This window comes from Pristis pectinata, chromosome 13 (genome assembly GCF_009764475.1).
Source record: "Pristis pectinata isolate sPriPec2 chromosome 13, sPriPec2.1.pri, whole genome shotgun sequence".
Taxonomy (NCBI): Eukaryota; Metazoa; Chordata; class Chondrichthyes; order Rhinopristiformes; family Pristidae; genus Pristis; species Pristis pectinata.
The window spans coordinates 967,605-988,941 of record NC_067417.1 but is presented as its reverse complement, the minus strand read 5'-3'; the positions used below and the strand labels follow the sequence as shown (position 1 = coordinate 988,941).

The window sequence follows — 21,337 nt, the reverse complement described above, 5'->3', positions numbered from 1 at the left end:
CACCTTGAACATATTCAAACATTCGACATCCACCACCACCTGAGAATGATTTGCGACCCTCCAGGCAGCACTGAGGATGCTGTTCAGCCCATTGTGCCTGTTCTGCTATTGGAACAGATTGTTGATCCATGACCCTCGAGGTAGTTTAACCACACAGTGATTCAACTTGAAAATCAAAAAAAAAAACTGCAGATGCGGCAAATCTGACAAAAGAAACGGAAAATGCTGGAAAAACTCAGCAAATCAGGCAGTATCTGTGGAGGGAGAAAAGGTTAATGTTTCAGGTTGGAGACAAAGAATCTTCTCCCTGAAACGTGTTTCTCTTTCAGTGAGTCAGGCAGCTCCTGTGAAGTGGCCCCAGCATTTTCTGTTTCAGTTTCAGAACTCCAGTTAAGAAGCCGATAAAACAGGAGAAGGCCATCAGGTCCTGCAAGCCTGCCTCACTATTTCATCTGATCATGGGTGACCAATGCTGGCCTCAACTCCTCTCGTTCCCCACCTTCTGCCCTTCTTTTTTGAGCAAGAGAATCCCACTGGCTGATTTCCTGTGTGCTGATACATTTACATCACTATCACTGCCTTTATATTACGACACAGCACCACTCTGGTACCTTCCTTGAAGACAATGCTACCCCACCTCCTTGCCCTTTTGGAACATCATGTGTACTGGAAGCCGATCACATTTTTCAGATTTCCCCTTACTCTCCTGTGCCACTATCATTTCCCCCTGATCTATTAAACATTCTGCTTGAGAAGCCCTCACCCCTCCTATTTAAAGTCCTGCCTACAACCCAATTAATGCGATTTGCCAGGACACTGGTGCCAATACAGTTCAGGTGGAGCCCACCACAGTGGAACAGCTCTCTCTTTCCCCAGTACTGGCGCCAGTCTGTAATGAATCGGAACCCATCTCTACCACACCATGCTCTGAACCACGTATTTACCCTTCTAATCCACTTTACCCTTTGCCGATGTGCACCTTTCCTATCCATGTACCTGTCTAAGTATCTTTTAAACGTTGTAATTGTATCCTACGTGGACCAGGACAACTGGATACTCCCTCTCTCTCCAATTCTTCTTCAGCACAGAGGAGGTGTCCTTAGCCGTAGCACCAGGCAGGCGCACAGCCTTTGAGACAGTCTCTGTATCTGTTCCCCTATGTATTTTCTACATGGAAAAGAAAGGTTTAGAGGGGCATGGGCCAAATGTGGACAAGTGGGACTAATGTAGATGGGCATCTTGGTAGGCATGGATGAGTTGCCCAAAGGGCCTGTTTCTGTGCTGTATGACTCTATGACATGATATAGAATTTACATAGAACAGTACAGCATGGTATGGGCCCTTCAGCCCACGATGTCATGCCGACCTATATAAACCTACTCCACGATCAATCTAACCCTTCCCTCATACACAGCCCATAACCTTGGTGTGTAGAAAGTGAGAGGAATCGAAAGTTAAGTTGTTTAGGGTGAGGACAAGTTCAGCCAGGCGGAGGAGAGTTCTGGCCCCATTGCTCAACTACAGTCTCTGTTCCAAGCCTACTCCGGCTCCATTCCTCAACTCTTTCTCCGCTATATCGACGACCGTATTGGTGCCATCTCTTGTACTCGTGCGGAACTCGACAGTTTCGTAAATTTCGCCACAAATTTTCACCCTGCTCTTCGATTCACTTAGACTGTCTCTGACACCCCTCTCTCCTTCCTCAATCCTTCCGTCTCCATCTCAGGAGATTCCGTATCCACCAACATCTTCTACAAACCCACTGACGCCCACAGCTACCTCGATTACAGCTCCTGCCACCCTGTCTCCTGCAAGGACACAATCTTTTTTTCTCAATTTCTCTGCATCTGCTCCCACAATGAGGCTTTCCACTCCAGGACATCCGAGATGTCCAACTTCTTTTCTAACCGGGGCTTCCCCCGAGTGTGGTTGAGAGAGCTCGCACTAGTATCTCTGCCATTTCCCGCACCTCTGCTCTCACCCCCACCCCTCCCAGACCCAACAGGGATAGGGTCCCCCTTGTCCTCACATTTCATCCCACCAACCTACGTATCCAACACATCATTCTCCACCACTTCCGCCATCTCCAATGGGACCCCACCACCAAGCATATCCTCCCCTCCCCACCCCTTTCTGCCTTTCACAGGGACCACTCTCTCTGTGACTCCCTAGTTCACTCCCACCCCATTCTGCTCCCACCCCAGGAACTTTCCACTACCCCCAGCATAGGTGCAACACCTGCCCCTACACCAGCTCCATCCAGGAACCCAAACAGTCCTTTCAGGTGAGACAGAGATTCACCTGCACCTCTCTTAATATCATCTACCGCATTCGGTGCTCCAAGTGTGGCCTCCTCTACATTGGTGAGACCAAACGCAGACTAGGTGACCGTTTCGCAGAACACCTGCACTCCGTCCGTAACCGTGATCTGCATCTCCCCATTGCCGGTCACTTCAACTCCCCCTCCCACACTATCACTGATACGTCAGTCCTCGGCTCCTCCACTGCCGGGAGAATTCCAAGCGCAAACTGGAGGAACAACACCTCATTTTCCATCTTGGGACCTTGCAGCCTGACGGCATGAACATTGAATTCTCCCACTTTAAGTAATCCCCCCCCCTTCCCCACAGCCCCCCCCCCACCACCGTACCTCTTCCCTTTCCCAGCCTCTCTCTCTTTCTTCTACTCCTGTTCTTTTTTTTCCTTTCAGTCCTTACCTTTGACCCCTCCCCCAGTGGATCTGCTCTCCCCTCCTCCCCCACACCTGCATCTACCTATCACCACCCTGTGCCCTCCCCACCTCCCCTCTTTTGTCCACCTATCACTGCTCTGCTTTTCCCTCCTATATATTGGGCTTCCCCTTTTCCTATCTTCAGTCCTGAAGAAGGGTCCTGACCTGAAACGTTGACCGCCTGCTTTTCTCCACGGATGCTGCCTGGCCTGCTGAGTTCCTCCAGCGTCATCGTGTTTTTCATCTAGATTCCAGCATCTGCAGTCCTTTGTTTCAAGGGCAAGGGGTTGAGGCTGCTCTGGATTGCTCTGCCTGCCTCTCCTGCTGTCACACTGTCCTGTCCCTGACCATTCACCAAGTTAGAGGTAGTTAACCTAAGGGGTGTGACTGCCTCCTGGAATACAGTGTCCAGGTAATCCTCCCCCCTCCCTGATGTGTTGCAGTGTTCAGAGCTCTGATCCTGGCTCATCAACCCTGAGCCAAGTTCCTCGAGCAGCCAACACAATGTTCTCAGCACTACAGGTGGGGAATTTAACTGCATTTGAATAATAGCTTGGAATGAAAACCTGAATCAGTCCTGCTGCTGGATGCAGTGAGAACCGACCTAGTTCACTACACCCATGTCACCTGCCACCCTTGGCGAGTCTGAGCCCAGACCCACAGTAACAGGATTGACTCAGGCACCCATTCTGTTCAGGGGCAGGAGAGGATGGGCAGTGGATGCTGGCAGGGAGGGGCTGACCTGTCAGGGCCAGATAGATTCATCAAGGGCAGGGGAGAGACTGTAATGGCACCTTGTGGCAAGGGAGAGACTGTAACGGCACCTTGCTGTGGCAGTGAGACCTGCTCAGCCCAGTGCTCGGAATGCCCTGACGGAAAGTAACGGAAGCAGATACAATAGTGCCTACATGTGCTCGGTGCCCTCCATTCCCTGCCTTTTCACGTACCTGTCCAAAAGCCTCTTAGAGGGCACCGAGCATGTGTAAGCAGAGGGGATGAGTTAGATTGGGATCATGCTCGGTGCAGAACTGGTGGGCTGAAGGGCCTGTTCCTGTCCTGTGCTGTGTTGTACAGAGCACCTCCGAACCTAGGCCAGGGGCTGAAGAGGCAGAAAGTGATGCAGAGGCAGGGCAGGCTGGGAAAGAAAACTCCCAAAGTGGTGAGAGACGTTGGAGTCCCCCAGAGTAACCGAGTCTCCCCCCACCCCGTGGGAAAGGAAGGATGGGAATGGTGAGACTGATGATGCAGCTTGGAGAGGGGTTGCTGCCAGGTGCAGTGGTACTGGGAACACACACCGACACACAGAGACAGTGATGCCAAAGGCAGCGTTCACCGGCCCCGGGAACATGGGATAGTGCAGCTCTGATCCAGGACCAGTGTAGGGAACACAACCCCAACTCCAGCCTGCATCTGGAAACTCCGAGCGCATCACTACAAACAGTGGGGTACCCCTACTCCAGGAATCTGGGAACGGCACAGGGGGGGAGCAGGGGGATCCGGGAACAGCACGGGGGAGCAGGGGGATCCGGGAACGGCGCAGGGGGATCCGGGAACGGCGCAGGGGGATCCGGGAACGGCACAGGGGGGAGCAGGGGGATCCGGGAACGGCACAGGGGGGAGCAGGGGGATCCGGGAACGGCACGGGGGAGCAGGGGGATCCGGGAATGGCACGGGGGAGCAGGGGGATCCGGGAACGGCACGGGGGGAGCAGGGGGATCCGGGAACAGCACGGCGGGGAGTGGGGGGGGGAGGATCTGGGAACAGGACAGCAGGGAGCAGGGGGATCCGGGAACAGCACGGGAGGGGCAGGCAGATCCGGGAATGGCACAGCGGGGAGGCGGGGGGATCCGGGAACGGAGCGGGGGGGGGGAGGGGGGATCTAGGAACGGAGCAGGGGGATCCAGGAACAGGACAGCGGGGAGCAGGAATCCCCAGCTCCCAGACTATGGGAACAGCACTGTGAGCAGCCCCTCCCACTCCATCCCGCCCCAATATGTTGAGACTCTGTCTGTTCCCAGTGTTCCAGAGGTGTCTCCGACCATCCTGCACCACCTTGTAGAACGCCTTTGATCACAAACGGATTAGTCTGTACAAAATGTGATCAGATCTCCAAAGCGAACGGGGATTGTGATCCTCCGGAGTGGTTCCCCAAGCAGAGTGTCGGGGTGGTGGTGAGACATTCTGACAAAAGTTTTCTAACAAGCCCCAAGACCTTGGTTGGTGGTGAGAAAGGGCCTCACCATCAAAACTTACGCGTGTGGTCAGATTACTGACCTCGGCGCTCCTTGTGCTCGACAGCTGCGCTGGGAATGTTGCCCGTCTCCTTCCAGGATGTCCCATGCCCGGAGTCTGGCATACGATGCAGAGGTTTCTGTCGAGGATCATGGGGAACATTGTGTCACACCGAATGTGTTCCAGTGGCTGTTCCTGACGTTTGGAATCTTCCCAACTACTATTGGGAACCATCCGCACAGTGAAACACGCTGTCCGCTCTGCCTGACATGCGCCAGTATTCCAGAGCAAGGTGTTGTCTGCAACAGGCGCTGCACACTGATGCACTCAGAGTCGGTGCTACAGCCCTCCCTCCATTGCACACAAGCTGCCTGTGATTTGTGTTTAACCCCGTGAAGCCTTGGCTCAAGGCCTGTGTACAAATGATAACTGATGTATGACCTGCGATGGAAATGTTTTCCCGAGCCTTCTCTGTTCACACAATAAGGGAGTGCACAGGAATAACTTCTCACTGAGGGGGGTGAATCTCAGGAATTCTCTGCCTGTGGGGTGTGGACCAGATGACTGGGGGATTTGAGGGGGAGGGAGATGAATTTTCCTAGATTGGGGAAGTGAGGGTTATGATGGAGTTGAGGGCTGAGGCAGCTGATGTGGTGAGGCAGGACCTCTCTGGCCTGCTTGGATGTGTTACCCCTCAATTTGTTATGAATAAAGTGTACTTTGAGCAAGCACATCCCACGAGCTTATTAAAAACATTATTTAGCAAACAAAACATCTGAGAGTTGAAACTCCGTGGTGACCTCCCTCGGCAGGTCTTTGGAGAGGGAGTTACGGATGTTCTGTCCATCCCTTCTGATGTCACCTTGCAAAGTTCGGTGCTGCCTTTCCCACCTCCCTCCCCAACTGCCCACTCAAAACCAACGTGGATGGTCACAGCCTTTTCCCCAGGGTAGGGGAGTCTAAAGCTAGAGGGCACTGGTTTAAAGTGAGAGGGGAAAACTTGCCCCTCAGTTCCCCCTTAAGTTTTTCACGCAGAGGTTGGTGGGTGTATAGAGTGAGCTGCCAGAAGTGGTAGCGGCAGCTACTATTACATTTAAAAGACATTTGGACAGGTCCATGGATAGGGAATGTGTAGAGGGATAGGGGCCAAATGCAGGCCAATGGGACTGGCTCAGGTAGACACATGAGCTGGCATGGACGAGTTGGGCCGAAGGGCCTGTTTCAGTGCTGTATAACTCTTTGCTCTAACCTCCCCTACCAAGCCCATCCTCCACCCACTGGCAGAATAAAGAGTTTCTCTAACTGTGCATCAAATCCTTTAATCATCTTAGGCCACTTAAACTCTTCTAACTTCACAGGAACACAGACCCAGTCTTTCCAGTGTGCCTTTGTAGTTTAACCTGTTGTATAACACACTGGCACGTGTTGCTGAGGTGCTGTACCCAGTACTGTTGCTGTAGTTGGAGTGTAGCCAGAGCTCTGTGAGGGCTCTGCATGTACAGAGTGCACGTGACCAGCGTAAGTTCACACCGAATGCTAATGCTGGAGCTTGTCTTGTGCCTTCAACGTTGTGGTTGTTGCTGGAAGCTCCAGGTTGCAACTATTTAGAATTCTGTCCAGTGCTTCATGTAAGTGACTAAAATCACAGAACTGCAGCACGTTAGAGGCCTTTGGCTGATTGACTCTGTGCCAGCTTTATATGAGAGCAATGCCTCTCTCCTAAACCCTGTAAAGTCTTTCCTTTCCAGCTCCACTTTGATCTCTGCAATTAACTGTTTCCATTACACCCCAACCACTCTGCCTACTCCATCTAGTTCTGGGCGATGGGTTGTTGAAGGAGGCACACAGGATGGTTGCTTCATGATGTATCCTGTTTGGCACCCAGGCTTCCCTTCACCATTACAGGAACACGTTGGGTTTGAACTCTCATTGCTTCACTTGTAAATGACTCTCAGACACGATTTGCTTTTACCAAATCCATGCTAGTTTTCTACACAATCTGGACATAAAAGTTTTGAGCTAATTAGTTAATGAGCTAAATAACGTGAATAGAAATATCAATTGTGTGAGTTTTTGACAGGAGGTTTTAATGAGATGGCAGGCTAGGTGATTGGTGTTTGTGGAGGCCTGTGAGATTCACAGCAGCCGTCTGAGCTGTGGACGCTATGATTCATCAGGGAAGTGGAGAGTTACTGGGTAGTTTGATCCAACAAGCAGTCACACCCTTGGGTCAGGCAGTGAATTTAGGCGGTGTTTGTGCTATGGTCAGGGTTAGAGTGACTCTGGGGCAGTTAGGGGATCCATGATGTGATGTAGGACCTTGTCCAACAGGAACTGGGTATTTGCTGTGTGACTGGTAGGGACCTTGGGCAGTCCATCCAGGGTACAAGAGACCGTTCAAATGGGAGTGTGAAAACACACTGATAACGGCAGATGGTGAGTGGGCAAAAAAATAGGCAAATGGAGTCTAATGTGAGGAAGTGCAAGGTCTTGCACTTTGGTAAGAGTTGTAGAGTGGTACCCCAGACAAACAGGCCCTTCGGCCCACCATGTCCATGCTAACGTTTTTATCCATATGCACTGATCTTATTTGCCCACAATAGGTCCAAATCTTTCTATGCCTTGCCTATTTAAGTGCCTGTCTAAATGTCTCTTGAACGCAGTGATTGTATCTGACTCCACCACCTCCTCTGGCAGCACGTTCCAGACAACAACCACTCTCTGTGTGTAAACATCTCCCCCTTCAGCTCTCCTTTAAAATTTCTCTCATCTTAAACCCATGCCCTTTTGATTTTGATACCCCTACCATGGGAAAAACATCCTGATCACCTGCCCTGTCCATGGCTCTTTGAATTTTCTACACCTCTGCAAAGTCACCCCTCAGCCTTCTTTCCTTCAGGAAAAACAAACCCAACCTATCCAGTCTCTTCCCATAACTAAAGTCCTCCATTGCAGGCAGCATCCTGGTGAATCTCCTCGGCACCCTCTCCAGTGCAACCACATCCTCTTTATGTGTGGTGAACAGAACTGCACACAATACTCCGAGTGCCATCTAACTAGTGTTTTGTAAAGTTACAATATAAGGTGGTGATTGATAAATATTTGAAAGATCGAGGAATTGAGGGATATGGGGAACTGGCACAGAAGAGGAATTGAGGCTGGTGTAGATTAGCCATGATCTTAGTGAATGGTGGGGTAGGTTAGAGGGACTGAATGGCCTACCCCTGCTATTTTCCTGTGTTCTTGTGACAGTCTAATCAAAGGGCAGATACCATTCTCTGCAGCCAGAGTCAGGAGTCCCAAGGATCTGCTGATATAACAGGTATGACCTGTTCAAAGAGGACGGGTTGCACTTGAATCCCAGGGGGACCAACATACCGGTGGGGAGGTTTACTAAGGCTACTGGGGAGAGTTTAAACTAGAATTGTTGGGGGGTGGGATCTGTATTGGAGAGACTGGGGAGGAGGTGTTTGGCTCTCGAGTGGAGGAGGCTAGGAGTGGGTGCCGTGGGCAGGTGATAGAGAAGCGACGTGTTCAGACAGGCTTGAGATGTGTCTGTTTTAATGCAAGGAGTGTTGTGAGCAAGGCGGATGAGCTTAGAGCTTGGATCGATACTTGGAGCTATGATGTGGTGGCCATTACGGAGACTTGGATGGCTCCGGGGCTGGAATGGTTGATTCAAGTGCCGGGTTTTAGATGTTTCAGGAAGGACAGGGAGGGAGGCAAGAGAGGTGGGGGAGTGGCACTGTTGATCAGAGATAGTGTCACGGCTGCGGAAAAGGTGGACATTGTGGAGGGATTGTCTACGGAGTCTCTGTGGGTGGAGATTAGGAACAGGAAGGGGTCGATAACGGTGCTGGGTGTTTTTTATAGGCCGCCCAGTAGTGACAGGGCTAATGAGGAGCAGATAGGGAAGCAGATCCTAGAAAGGTGTGAGAATAACAGAGTTGTTGTGATGGGGGATTTTAATTTCCCAAACATCGATTGGCATCTCCAGACAGTGAGGGGTTTAGATGGGGTGGAGTTTGTTAGGTGTGTTCAGGAAGGGTTCTTGACACAGTATGTAGATAGACCTATGAGAGGAGAGGCTGTGCTTGATTTGATATTGGGAAATGAACCTGGTCAGGTGTCAGATCTTTCAGTGGGTGAACATTTTGGTGATAGTGATCATAATTCTATCTCCTTTATGTTAGTACTGGAGAGGGATAGGAACAGACAGGCTAGAAAGGTGTTTACTTGGAGTAAAGGGAATTATGAGGCTCTCAGGCAGGAAATTGGAAGATTAAATTGGGAACAGATGTTCTCTGGGAAAAGTACGGAAGATATGTGGCAAATATTCAGGGGATATTTGTGTGGAGCTCTGCATAGACATGTTCCAATGAGACAGGGGAGTCGTGATAGGATACAGGAACCGTGGTGTACAAAGGCTATAATAAATCTAGTCAAAAGGAAAAGAAAAGCATACAAAAGGTACAGAGAGCTAGGTAATGTTAGAGATCTGGAGGAATACAAGGCTAAAAGGAAGGAACTTAAGAAAGAGATTAGGAGAGCCAGAAGGGGACATGAGAAGGCCTTGGCAGGCAGGATTAAGGAAAACCCCCAGGCGTTCTACAAGTATGTGAAGAGTAAGAGGATGAAATGCAAAAGGACAGGGCCTATCAAGTGCAGCAGTGGGAAAGTGTGTATGGATCCGGAAGAAATAGCGGAGGTACTTCATGAATACTTTACGTCAGTATTCACCACGGGAAAAGATCTGGGGGATTGTAGTGGGGACTTGCAGTGGCCTGAAAAGCTTGAGCATGTAGATATTAGAAAAGCGGTGGTGCTGAAACTTTTGGAAAGCATCAAGTTAGATAAGTCGCCGGGACCGGATGAGATGTACCCCAGGTTGCTGTGGGAGGCGAGGGAGGAGATTGCAGAACCTCTGACGATGATCTTTGTGTCATCCATGGAGACAGGAGAGGTTCCGGAAGATAGGAGGGTTGCGGATGTTGTTCCCTTATTCAAGAAGGGGAGTAGGGATAGCCCAGGAAATTATAGACCAGTGAGTCTTACCTCAGTGGTTGGTAAGCTGATGGAGAAGATCCTGAGAGGCAGGATTTATGAACATTTGGAGAGGTATAATATGATTAGGAATAGTCAGCATGGCTTTGTTAAGGGCAGGTCCTGTCTTACGAGCTTGATTGAATTTTTTGAGGATGTGACTAAGCACATCGATGAAGGGAGAGCAGTAGATGTAGTGTATATGGATTTCAGCAAGGCATTTGATACAGTACCCCATGCGAGTCTTATGGAGAAGGTGAGGAGACATGGGATCCAAGGGGACATTGCATTGTGGATCCAGAACTGGCTGGCCCACAGAAGGCAAAGAGTGGTCGTTGAGGGGTCGTATTCTGAGTGGAGGTCAGTGACCAGTGGTGTACCTCAGGGATCTGTACTGGAACCCTTGCTATTTGTGATTTTTATAAATGACCTGGATGAGGAAGTGGAGGGGTGGGTTAGTAAGTTTGCAGATGACATGAAGGTTGGGGGTGTTGTGGATAGTTTGGAGGGCTGTCAGAGGTTACAGAAGGATATAGATAGGATGCAGAGTTGGGCTGAGAAGTGGCAGATGCAGTTCAACCCAGGTAAGTGTGAAGTGGTTCATTTTGGTAGGTCAAATATGTTGGCAGAATATAGTCTTAATGGTAGGACTCTTGGCAGTGTGGAGGATCAGAGGGATCTTGGGGTCCGAGTCCATAGGACGCTCAAAGTGGCTGCGCAGGTTGACTCTGTGGTTTAGAAGGCATATGGTGTATTGTCCTTCATCAATCAGGGAATTGAATTTAGGAGCCAGGAGGTATTGTTGCAGCTATATAGGTCCCTGGTCAGACCCCACTTGGAGTATTGTGCTCAGTTCTGGTCACCTCACTACAGGTAAGATGTGGAAACCATAGAGAAGGTGCAGAGGAGATTTACAAGGATGCTGCCTGGAATGCGGAGCATGCCTTATGAAAGCAGGTTGAGGGAACTCGGCCTTTTCTCCTTGGAGAGACGGAGGATGAGGGGGGACCTGATAGATGTGTATAAGATGATGAGAGGTATTGATCGGGTAGATAGTCAGAGGCTTTTCCCCAGGGCTGAATTGGTGGCCACAAGAGGACATAGGTTTAAGGTGCTGGGGAACAGGTATAGAGGAGATGTCAGGGGTAAGTTTTTTACTCAGAGAGTGGTGAGTGTGTGGAATGGGCTGCAGGAAATGGTGGTGGAGGTGGATACGATAGGGTCTTTCAAGAGACTGTTAGATCAGTATATGGAGCTGAGTAAAATAGAGGGCTATGGGTAAGCCTAGTAATTTCTAGGGTAGGGACATGTTCGGCACAGCTTTGTGGGCCGAAGGGCCTGAATTGTGCTGTAATTATTCTATGTTCTGTATCATCTCAGCATGAAGTGGGAAGGAAGGATTGAGTTATGATGATACAAACTAGGGACCGCTCAGTCAAGGGGAGTAATCACTGGCCTGTTACCCAATCCTTGTGTACACTGGGATAGGTTTGAATGGAGCTTGGCTCCCAGAATGGTGTGAGAAGCAGGGGTTTTGATTCATGGACAGAGCTGTTCTACTGGGGCGGCTCCACTTAGATCCAGACTGGGACAAGTTTCTTGGTGAATTAGGCTTTAGTCGTAATAAAGAGAGATTGGGTTAGGGTGAGGGGAAGGTTGCCGATGGAAAGGAAAATGTCAAGGTCATTGAACAAAATAACCAGTTGAGCAATGATAAGATGTGGGAATGGAAGGAACAGCGTCCATCGCAAACAGTGCATCAGTAATCTAATTCAGAGTAGTATCTGAATACATTAAGCATTTATCACCAACTGAGGCAAACTGATGTGATTTAGTGATGTAACCCCACTACTGAGGAATGAGGAGAGGAAATGGGGAACGACAAGTTGCTAGCCTAACAACAGTGAGAGGGAACGTGCTAGAGTCTAAAAGAATGTGACAACAAGGCACAGAGAAAACATCAGAAAACATCGCCAGAGTGAAACAGAGTTAACACAGAGTTGTGAAAGGGAAATCATGTTTGGCAAAGCTATTGGAAGATTTTGGCCGCTGTCTGTAAGGAGTTTGTACGTTCTCCCTGTGACTGTGTGGGTTTCCTCCCACATTCCAGAGATGTACAGATTAGGAAGTTGTGGGCATGCTATGTTGGTGCCGGAAGTGTGGCGACACTTGCGGGCTGCCCCCAGAACACTCTACGCAAAAAGATGCATTTCACTGTGTGTTTCAATGTACGTGTGACTAATAAAGATCTTAATCTTAGAATAGGAAAGGGGGAACCAGTGGGTGCAGTGTACTCAGTTTTTCAGAAAGGGGGAACCAGTGGGTGCAGTGTACAGAAAGCCTTTGATAAGTCCCACATGAGGTGTTTGTGAACAAAGTGAAAGGATGTGTGATTTGGGGCAATACAAAAAAAGTGCTGGAGGAACTCAGCAGGTCAGGCAGCATCTGTGGAGGGAAATAAACAGTCGACGTTTCAGGCCAAGACCCTTCATCAGGACTGGAGAGGAAGAGGGCAGAAGCCAGAATAAGGAGGTGGGGGGGGAGGGGGAGGAGTTCACGCAGGCAGGGGAAAGGTGAGTTCAGGTGAGAGGGGGAAGGTAGGTGGGTGGGGGAGGGGTAGGTGGGTGGGGGAGGAGAGAAGATGTAATAAGCTGAGAGGTGACGGGTAGAAGAGGCAAAGGGCTGAAGAAGAAGGAATCTGGTCGGAGAGAGCAGTGGACCATGGAATAAATGATGGGGGAGGGGAGGAGAGGAGGTGGGCAGCTCATCAAGGCAGGGGAAGGGAGCCACAGGAATAAGGGAAGACAAAGGAGTGTGGGGGGGGGGGGAGAGAAAAGAGTCAGGGGGGTTAGTGGAAGTTGGAGAAATCGATGTTGAGGCCGTCAGGTTGGAGACTCCGAAGGCAGAATGTGTTCCTCCAACCTGTGCTTGGCCTCAACATGGCAGCAGAGGAGGCCGTGGACATACGTGTCAGTGTGGGAGTGGGATGTGGAATTGAAGTGGGTGGCCATGGGGAGGTCCTGGCTGTTGCAGAGGACGGAGCGAAGGTGCTCGACGAAGCAGTCTCCCAATCTGCCTCGGGTCTCACTGATGTAGAGGAAGCCACACCGGGAGCAATAAATGACACCCTCGGACTCACAGGTGAAGTGCTGCCTCACCTGGAAGGGCTGTCTGGGACCCTGAATGGTGGTGAGGGAGGAGGTGTGGGGACAGGTGTAGCACTTGGTGTGGTTGCAGGGATAAATGCTAGGGGTATTGGTAGGGAGGGATGAGTGGACAAGGGAGTCGCGGAGAGAGCGGTCTCTGCGGAAAGGAGAGCTGAGAATTGGTTGACGGATGGGAAACAGAATAGGATTAAATAGGTGTGTCTCGGGGTGGAGGGTGATGACATTTGGGGTATTGCAGGGATCAGTCCGTTAGCCACACAATGTACAATGTGTACCAGTGATTCCGATGTGGGAATCAAATGTCATTTTAAAGTCTGCCTGTGACACAGAATGAGGTGGGGTTGTGAGGAGAACACAGGAACATCAAGGCAATTTAGACAAGTTGAGTAAGGGAGCAGATACATGGCCAATGCAGTACCTTGTGGATAGGGGTGAAGTTGTCCACTGGTGTAGGAGAAACAGAAAGGCAGTTTTATTTAAATGGTGACAAATTGGAAAAAATCATTGATTTTCTCCCAAAAAGACGTGGGTGTTCTTGTATACTGGTCACTGAAAGAGAACATTGGGGTGCAGCAAGGAATTAAGAAGCCAGGTGGTGTGTTGGACTTCACTGGAGTACAGGAGCAAGGATGTCTTCCGACAGTTATACAGGGTGTTGTCAAGGCCACACCTGGAGTATTGTGTGTAGTTTTGTCTCCTTACCTAATAAAAGATATATTTGTCAATGAAGGCACATAACAGTTCCTGGAATGGGAAGGAGAGATTGGGGCAGCTGGGGCTGTATTCATTCGAAATGGTCACACCTGACAGGACTCGACAGGACTCAACAGACTGGATGCGGGGAAGACGTTTCTTCTTGCTGTAGGGTTTAGAATGGGGAGGAGGCTTCACAGTTGCAGGTGGAACTGAGATGAGGAGAAATGTCTTCACTTGTGGAACTCTCTTCCCTAGAAGGCTGCGGAGGCCAAGGTAAGAAGTTATTTAAGAAGGATTGTGGACATATAAACCATCGGGGGACGTGGTGAGAGAGCAGGAATGTGGTATTGAGGTGAAGAATGAGCTGTGGTCACATTGAATGGTGGGACAGCTCTGAGGAGCTTAGATGGACTACAGTTTTCTATGTTAAGTTACAACATTTGACAATATATAACAAAGGCAAACAATTTAAAAAAATACTTCAATCTTCTCAACAAATAATAACTCCATTGGAAATCGAAACCAGAAAGAAAGCAATTCATCTGTGGTCATTCGGGGAGGTTGTGTTGGATTAGGGAAGAGAGGGCAATGATGAGACGAGGCTTGTCAACCTGTGAAGCAAGGACTGTGGATGCTCAATGGGTGAGATGGATGTTTTCGTCACTGAGGAATGAAAGGATGGGCGATTGTTCAAAAAAGGAGAAAGGCAGAAGGCAGGGAAGTACAGGCCAGGTAGTTTACCAGCTAGTATTGGCAAGATGTTGGAGTCAATAATCAAAGAGGAACCATTTATGAAAGCTAAATATAATCAAATTTAGTCGAGATGGTTTTATGAAAGGTAAGTCGTGTTTGACAAATTTGCTCAAATTATTTGAGAATGTGACAGGGAGAGTGATAGAGGGGACCTTGTAGGTGGAGTGTATTTAGATTTCCAAAAGGTATTTGACAAGGTGTCAAGTAGGAGGCTGGTGCATAAATTGATGGTAGCAGAGGAAGTGTGTTGGCATGGATTGAAAACTTGTCTTCTCATAGGAAACAGAAAGTTGGATAAGTGGGTCCTTTTCAGACTGGAAGGAGGGAACTAGTGGAGTACTGTAGGGATCGGTTCTTAGCCCACAATTGTTCACTATTTACATTAATGATCTCAAGGAAGGAAGGGTGCAAAAGGTTTCCAAGTTCGCCGATGATATGAAAATGGATGGCAGGGCACGTTGTGATAAGGGTGCTGTGATTCTGTAATGGGATATAGGTAGAGTGAGTGAGTGGGCAAAAGATTGGCAAATGGAGTGCAACGTGGGGAAGTGAGGTCACGCACTTCAGTAAGAGGAACCAAAAAGTGGATTATTGTCTAAATGAAGGGAGACTGCAAGTGAGTGAAGTTCAGAGGGATCCAGGTGTTCTATTGCACAAAACGTTAGCAGGCAGGTCCAGTAAGTGGTTAAGAAGGCAAACAGCATGTTGGCCTTTATTGCCAAGGGGGTGGGGTTTAAGAACAGGGAGGTTTTGTTACAGTTGTAAAGGGTGTTGGTGAGGCCTCACCTGGAGCACTGTTCATTGTTCTGGTCCACTTATCTTAAAAAAGAGTATGTATTAACATTGGAGGCAGTCCAAAGGAGATTCATCAGGGTAATTCCTGGGATGAGAGGGTTGCCCTATCCTTGGAGGTTAGAAGAACGAGGGGTGACCTTATTCAAACGTACAAGATCCTGAGGGGGTTTGACAGGGGAGGTATCGGGATGTTTTCACCAGTGGGAGAGTCACACACAAGGGGACAGAGTTACAAAACACAGCGCTGGTCAGTTAAACCTGAGGTGTGTAGAAATGTCTTCTCTCAGGGGGTGGTGAATTTCTGGAATTCTCTGCCCCAGAGGGTGGGGGAGACCGGATCATTGAATATTTAAGGTGGAGAGAGATAAATATTTGAAAGATGGAGGAATTGAGGGTTATGGGGAACTGACACAGAAGAGGAGTTGGGGCCGGTGTAGATCAGCCGTGGTGATAGTGAATGGTGGGGCAGGCTAGAGGGGCTGAGTGGTCTACCCCTGCTATTTGCTTGTGACCTCGTGTTTTGTGTGTGATAGCATTAAACTGAGGTCCCATTTGCTTCGTCAGGTGAACACCCAGGGCACTTACTCAGAGAAGGGCAGTGCAGAGATCCCTAGTGACCTGGGATTCTGTAACCAGCATCAGTTGAGGTCAGTGGGAGGTTGGCAAGTAGCTGTTGGCTGTCATGTATTTACCTTCCCAGAGTGACCACAAAGGTTCCACACTGGCTGTTTGAGATGTCCGGAGGTAACAAAAGATACAGGTGCAAGTCGGTCTCTTGGCTCATTTGTGCATGAGCTGAGAGTGTTGGTACATTGCTTTTGTTTCTCATTTTCCTTTGTGTCATTGGGGTGTGCACTCTGAAGGGTAGGGGCAGCATGTTGCTGGGTCTGGGGTCTCTCTCTGTCTGAAGACGAGTGATTTACTGGGCCATTGCATCCCTGCTGCTTTGGATCTGGTCTGTGTAGGTAATAAACTCTTCACTTTCTCTCACAATTTTTCTCCTTTACTTTACAGCTGGTTCATTCTTCCTGAGAGGAGCCGAGTGTTTGGGAATGGGTGAGAGTTCTTTCCTCTACGCTTTAACGAGTGCCTCATCGGTAATCTGCAAATTAGAAAAGCCCGAAGAACTAGTCCTGTGTTCACCATGTGTACTTCTGTCCCACCCTGCTGGCAGGGATCCCCAGGCAGCGGCAGTCTGAAGTACATGGTTCTGTGTGCCCTTGCACCTTTAATGTCCCAAACACTGCTCCCGGGAGGGTTCTCAGATCCCACCCCGAGCCGCAGAGAGAGCAGTAGGGCAGGTGACCAAAGGCCAAAGAGGGTGATTTTATAAAATGTTGTAGAGGGGAGCAAGGGAGTCACAGAGGGAACTCCAGACCTTGGCGCAGTGTCCAGAAATAAAAATCTGGTCTTAGTGTCCTTCAGATTCTGGTTCTGTAAGTATTCCTGAGCATGGGAACTGTACCCTTGCTGGCACTGGGTCTGAGCATGCCCCAGCCCTGCTGCTAACTGCTGGCAGAGGTGTCCCAACAATGCATTTGTGTTAAGATGCTGCCGCAAATGATGCACAGTCTTCAGTGAAGGGCCAGTGGGACTGTGGAGACGGAGGGAGGGGCAGGAAGTGTTAATGCTGTCCTCAGGCCCTGCCTGGTCAGGGGCTTGGCGTCTGTGCACAGCGTGGCTGGGGTTGGTCTGTGGGGGTGTGGTACCCACAGGGTGGTGGCTGAGTCTGGTGTAGGGAGGGGTGTGCGGTGGGGGGAGAGGGGAGGGGTTGACTGTAAGGTAAACCCGGGCCATGTTAGTGTTTGATTCCAGTGTCTATTTCCCTTTTTCCCAGCTGCCTGTCATGGGAAACTGGAGCCCCACAAAGAACAGCGCGGAGTCATCTCCAGCCCTTCCTGGCCAACCAGCTACCCCCCGTCCATCAACTGCAGCTGGTACATTCAGGGCAACTACGGAGACATCATCACCATCAGGTATGGTCCCCTCACAGCAGTGGCTGTCCTGCACCACGTGTGCTGACCTGCTCCCACAGACTGTACAGTGCTGACCCAGTCCGCAGTGTTGGACCCTACAGTGCCGACCCCGGGTCCCCAGTGTGGGACCGTACAGTGCCGACCCCGGGTCCCCAGTGTGGGACCGTACAGTGCCGACCCCGGGTCCCCAGTGTGGGACCGTACAGTGCCGACCCCGGGTCCCCAGTGTGGGACCGTACAGTGCCGACCCCGGGTCCCCAGTGTGGGACCGTACAGTGCCGACCCCGGGTCCCCAGTGTGGGACCGTACAGTGCCGACCCCGGGTCCCCAGTGTGGGACCGTACAGTGCCGACCCCGTCCCTATCAATGTATGTATGTTCTATATCTGACCCTTGCCTGCCCTCTGCAGTGATGGTCCATCAGCATCTCCCCACCAGCTGTTGCCCACATCAGGGATATGAATCAGTGTCTGAGGGGAGGGAGGGAGGTTCTGGTTTCACACCAGCCGAGTCACGGGTCTCCCAGACCAGTGCAACAGATCAGGGCTCCACAACAGGCAGGCAGTTCCCGGGGGCTGTGGTTTCCACCCACATCCCAAGCACGTGCTGGTTGGTAGGTTCATTACCTCTGTGTAGGTCAATGGATACTGGAAAATGGAGACATGGGACGATGGGATGGCAGAGACTGTGGACCGAATGAGGAGCAGCCAGTGGCTGCTCCCGGCCAGAGGTGGACAACATTCAGGTGTGGGCTGGTAGCAGCAAAGCTGTGACCATCTCCAACACCTCCCTGACTCTCAGTGGAGGCACCATGCTGAAGTCCCACACTGTCAATGTTCTGGGGGGGTCACCAACTAACTGGACCAGCCACACACCCATTGTGGCTTCAGGCTGGGTGACCTATGGTGAGTGACTCACCTGCTGACGTCCCAGGGTCTTTTCTAAAGGTGTGTGATGGAACAACCTCCACTTGCCTGGATGTGGGAGGCTCCACACAAGCAGCCCATTCATGGGCACCCATCCACCATTCGAAGCATTCATTCCCTGCGCCATCAGCGCACAGTGGCTGCACAACACACTGCAGTTACTCACCCAGACTACTCCGACAGCACCTCCCAAACCCACAACCTCTACAACCAAGGACAAGTTGAGGAACACCACCACCTGCAGATTCTCTTACCCAAACCATCCTGACTTGGAAAAGTATCCCCACTCTTTCATCAGGGCTGGCTCCCTCCCCACCAGCACTGGGGAGCACTTTCGGTGTAATGTGCAGCAGTACAGGAAGGCAGCTCATCACCACCCTTTCCTGGGCAGGTGGGGAGGGCAGAAGGTCTTGGGCTTGCCAGCCACACCTGTGTTCTGAGAACTGAATTGAAACAAACGACTTGGACACGGTGCTTTCCACAACGCGTGACATTTTCTCTGCATTTTCTAGTTTTCAGAACTTTGACCTGGAGAATTCACACAAGTGCACTGTGGACTGGCTGATGATCGGGCCAGCCTCAGACCGAGAGGAATACCGAATGTGTGGCTCCTACATTCCCCAGCCCTTCATCTCCACCCGGGACCACACCTGGATCTTCTTCCATTCCGATCGCTCCAGCTCGGGGCACTCCCGTGGGTTCCGGCTGTCCTTCATCCGAGGTACTGCGGGCTGTGGGGGTGGTGGGTCTGTACCCAGCTGTGTCACCCACTCTTGGAGACTGTAACCAAGGGCTCAGTAACCTGGGTATTCAGCTGTAGAGGGTGATTCAAGCACTGAACTTCACAGCAAGGAAGCAAGGCCGTTAGCTCCCGAGCGAGAGATCTCGCTCTTGCGCTCTCTCCTGTCCCTGCCCTGCCCCTCCCCTCCCCTCCCCGCCACTCCCTGCCTGCACAGCACTTACTCTTCAAGTTTTTATCCAGTTCCCTTTTAAAATCTGTTTCCCACAGCCGTTCCCAGCTTGCTGTGAACACTGTACCTCTGCTCCTGTCACCGTAGAATCATAAAAACACACAGCACAGAAACGAGTCCTTCCTGCTCTCCTCAACCACAAGCAATCTGCTTTTCAGTGATGTGCACCTACTCTTGCCTTTGGGAGTGGGGTCTGTAGCAGAATCAAACCCTGTCCTTACCCAGCCAGCACCTGCTGCAAGGTTTACCTATCAGAAAAGACTCCACAGAATGGAGAGGTGACCTGAGAGGTAGCTTTAAGACTTTGTAAAGGGTTGATAACGTGGATATTGAGGCTTCCTCTCGAGAGACTGAAGTGAGGAACTACCGTATCGCTCACACAGGGGTAGGGAACTTGGGAGAAGGTCACCCAGACCCAGCTGAGGACGGTGAGAATGTGGAGCTCACTCCCTCGGGGTGACTGAAGCTGTGGGGAGAGGGGAGGGGCTTGTGGTGTGGCCCATCCTGATGCTTCTCTCTGTGACACAGGGAAGTTGTCCCAGGACAGCTGCAAACCCGACGAGTTCCTGTGCAGGAACGGCAAGTGCGTCCTGGGCGCCTGGAGATGCAACAAAATGGACGAATGCGGAGACAACTCTGACGAGCACGAGTGCCAGCTCCCTCCCACCGTGCCCACCACCTGCCCTGGCGGAATGTTCCGGTGCACAGTGGAGCAGACAGCCCAGTGTCTGCCACTCGAGGTCCGCTGTGACGGCAGCAGGGACTGTGACGGGGGGGTGGACGAGGAGAGTTGCCCCGACATCAGCTGTGGGAAGAAGCTGGGGAACTTCTACGGCTCCTTCGCTTCTCCGGATTTCCTGCACTGGCAGCGGGACGGGGCGGCGCTGGACTGCACCTGGGTGGTGGACACACAGGACAGCCGGCACCTGGTGCTGCAGATGGCCCTGCAGCTGTCCTACAACGACTGGGTGCGTGTGTATGACGGGCCCGAAGCTGACCCACACAAGCTGCTGGGCGTGGCCAACTTCCGCAACAACCGGCGGCCAGTCACCGTGGAGACGTCGGGCGGGCAGATGATGGTCTCCTACCACGCCGAGCCGGGCAGCGTGGGGCACGGCTTCAATGCCACCTACCAGGTGAAGGGCTACTGCCTCCCCCGGGAGCATCCGTGCGGCGAGGACGGGGGCTGCTATGCGGACTCGGAGCGCTGCGACGGCTGGTGGCAGTGCCCCAACGGGAAGGACGAGGAGGGCTGCGAGCGCTGCCAGAAGGACGAGTACCCTTGCGATGGCAGCAGTGGCATGTGTTACCCCCTCAGTGGGCGCTGTAACAACCGCAAGAACTGCCCCACCGGCACCGACGAGTACAACTGCTTCTCCTGTCAGCCCGGAAACTTCCACTGCGGCACCAAGACGTGCGTCTTCGAGGAGTGGCGCTGTGACGGGCAGGAGGACTGTCCCGACGGCAGTGATGAGCACAACTGCCTGGTGGTGGTGCCGAGGAAGGTGATCACGGCTGCCCTCATCGGGAGCCTCATCTGTGGGCTGCTGCTGGTCATTGCCCTAGGCTGTGCCTTCAAACTCTACTCTCTGCGCACCCGTGAGTACAGGTAGGTGGGACCAGCTCCCCGCTGCCCTCCCCACCCCCCAAATCACCCCAACACTGGGCTGTGTGTGTGTGTGTGTGTGTGTGTGTACACCAGTGGTCACCCAGTACGGTACAACCTGTCCCAACACCAGGGTGTGTGTGTGCAGCAGTGGTGTTCACTGGGACCAGGGAGGGTTGTACCCATCCCACCAATGCCTCTGTGTGTCACCTGTTTCCCACTTTTCCCTGACCCTGCACTGAGTTCCAACACTTGCTGTTGGCCCGTCCCTCAGTGACTGAGCCCTCTGATGCTCGGGTATGGAGGAGTTTGGTTTGTTCTGTGGGAGAACATTTCCTTATCCATGTGTTGCCAGGGTACCAGCCCCACAGCCTGTGTCTCCACCGTTCCAACATTACCGATTGCTTCTCTAGGCTTTGGTGCTTTATCCTCTTACCTCTGT

General features: G+C 51.4%; 1 protein-coding gene across 1 annotated transcript in view; it reads left to right on the top strand.

Moving 5' to 3' along the window:
- Positions 1–21,337, top strand: part of lrp3 (low density lipoprotein receptor-related protein 3) — a 28,198-nt gene that overhangs the window by 2,614 nt on the left and 4,247 nt on the right. The window contains exons 2-5 of the mRNA XM_052028069.1: positions 16,432–16,473; positions 17,255–17,393; positions 18,831–19,039; positions 19,818–20,898. Of these exons, the coding sequence (XP_051884029.1) occupies positions 16,432–16,473; positions 17,255–17,393; positions 18,831–19,039; positions 19,818–20,898 (1,471 nt within the window). The remainder of the gene's footprint in view (positions 1–16,431; positions 16,474–17,254; positions 17,394–18,830; positions 19,040–19,817; positions 20,899–21,337) is intronic.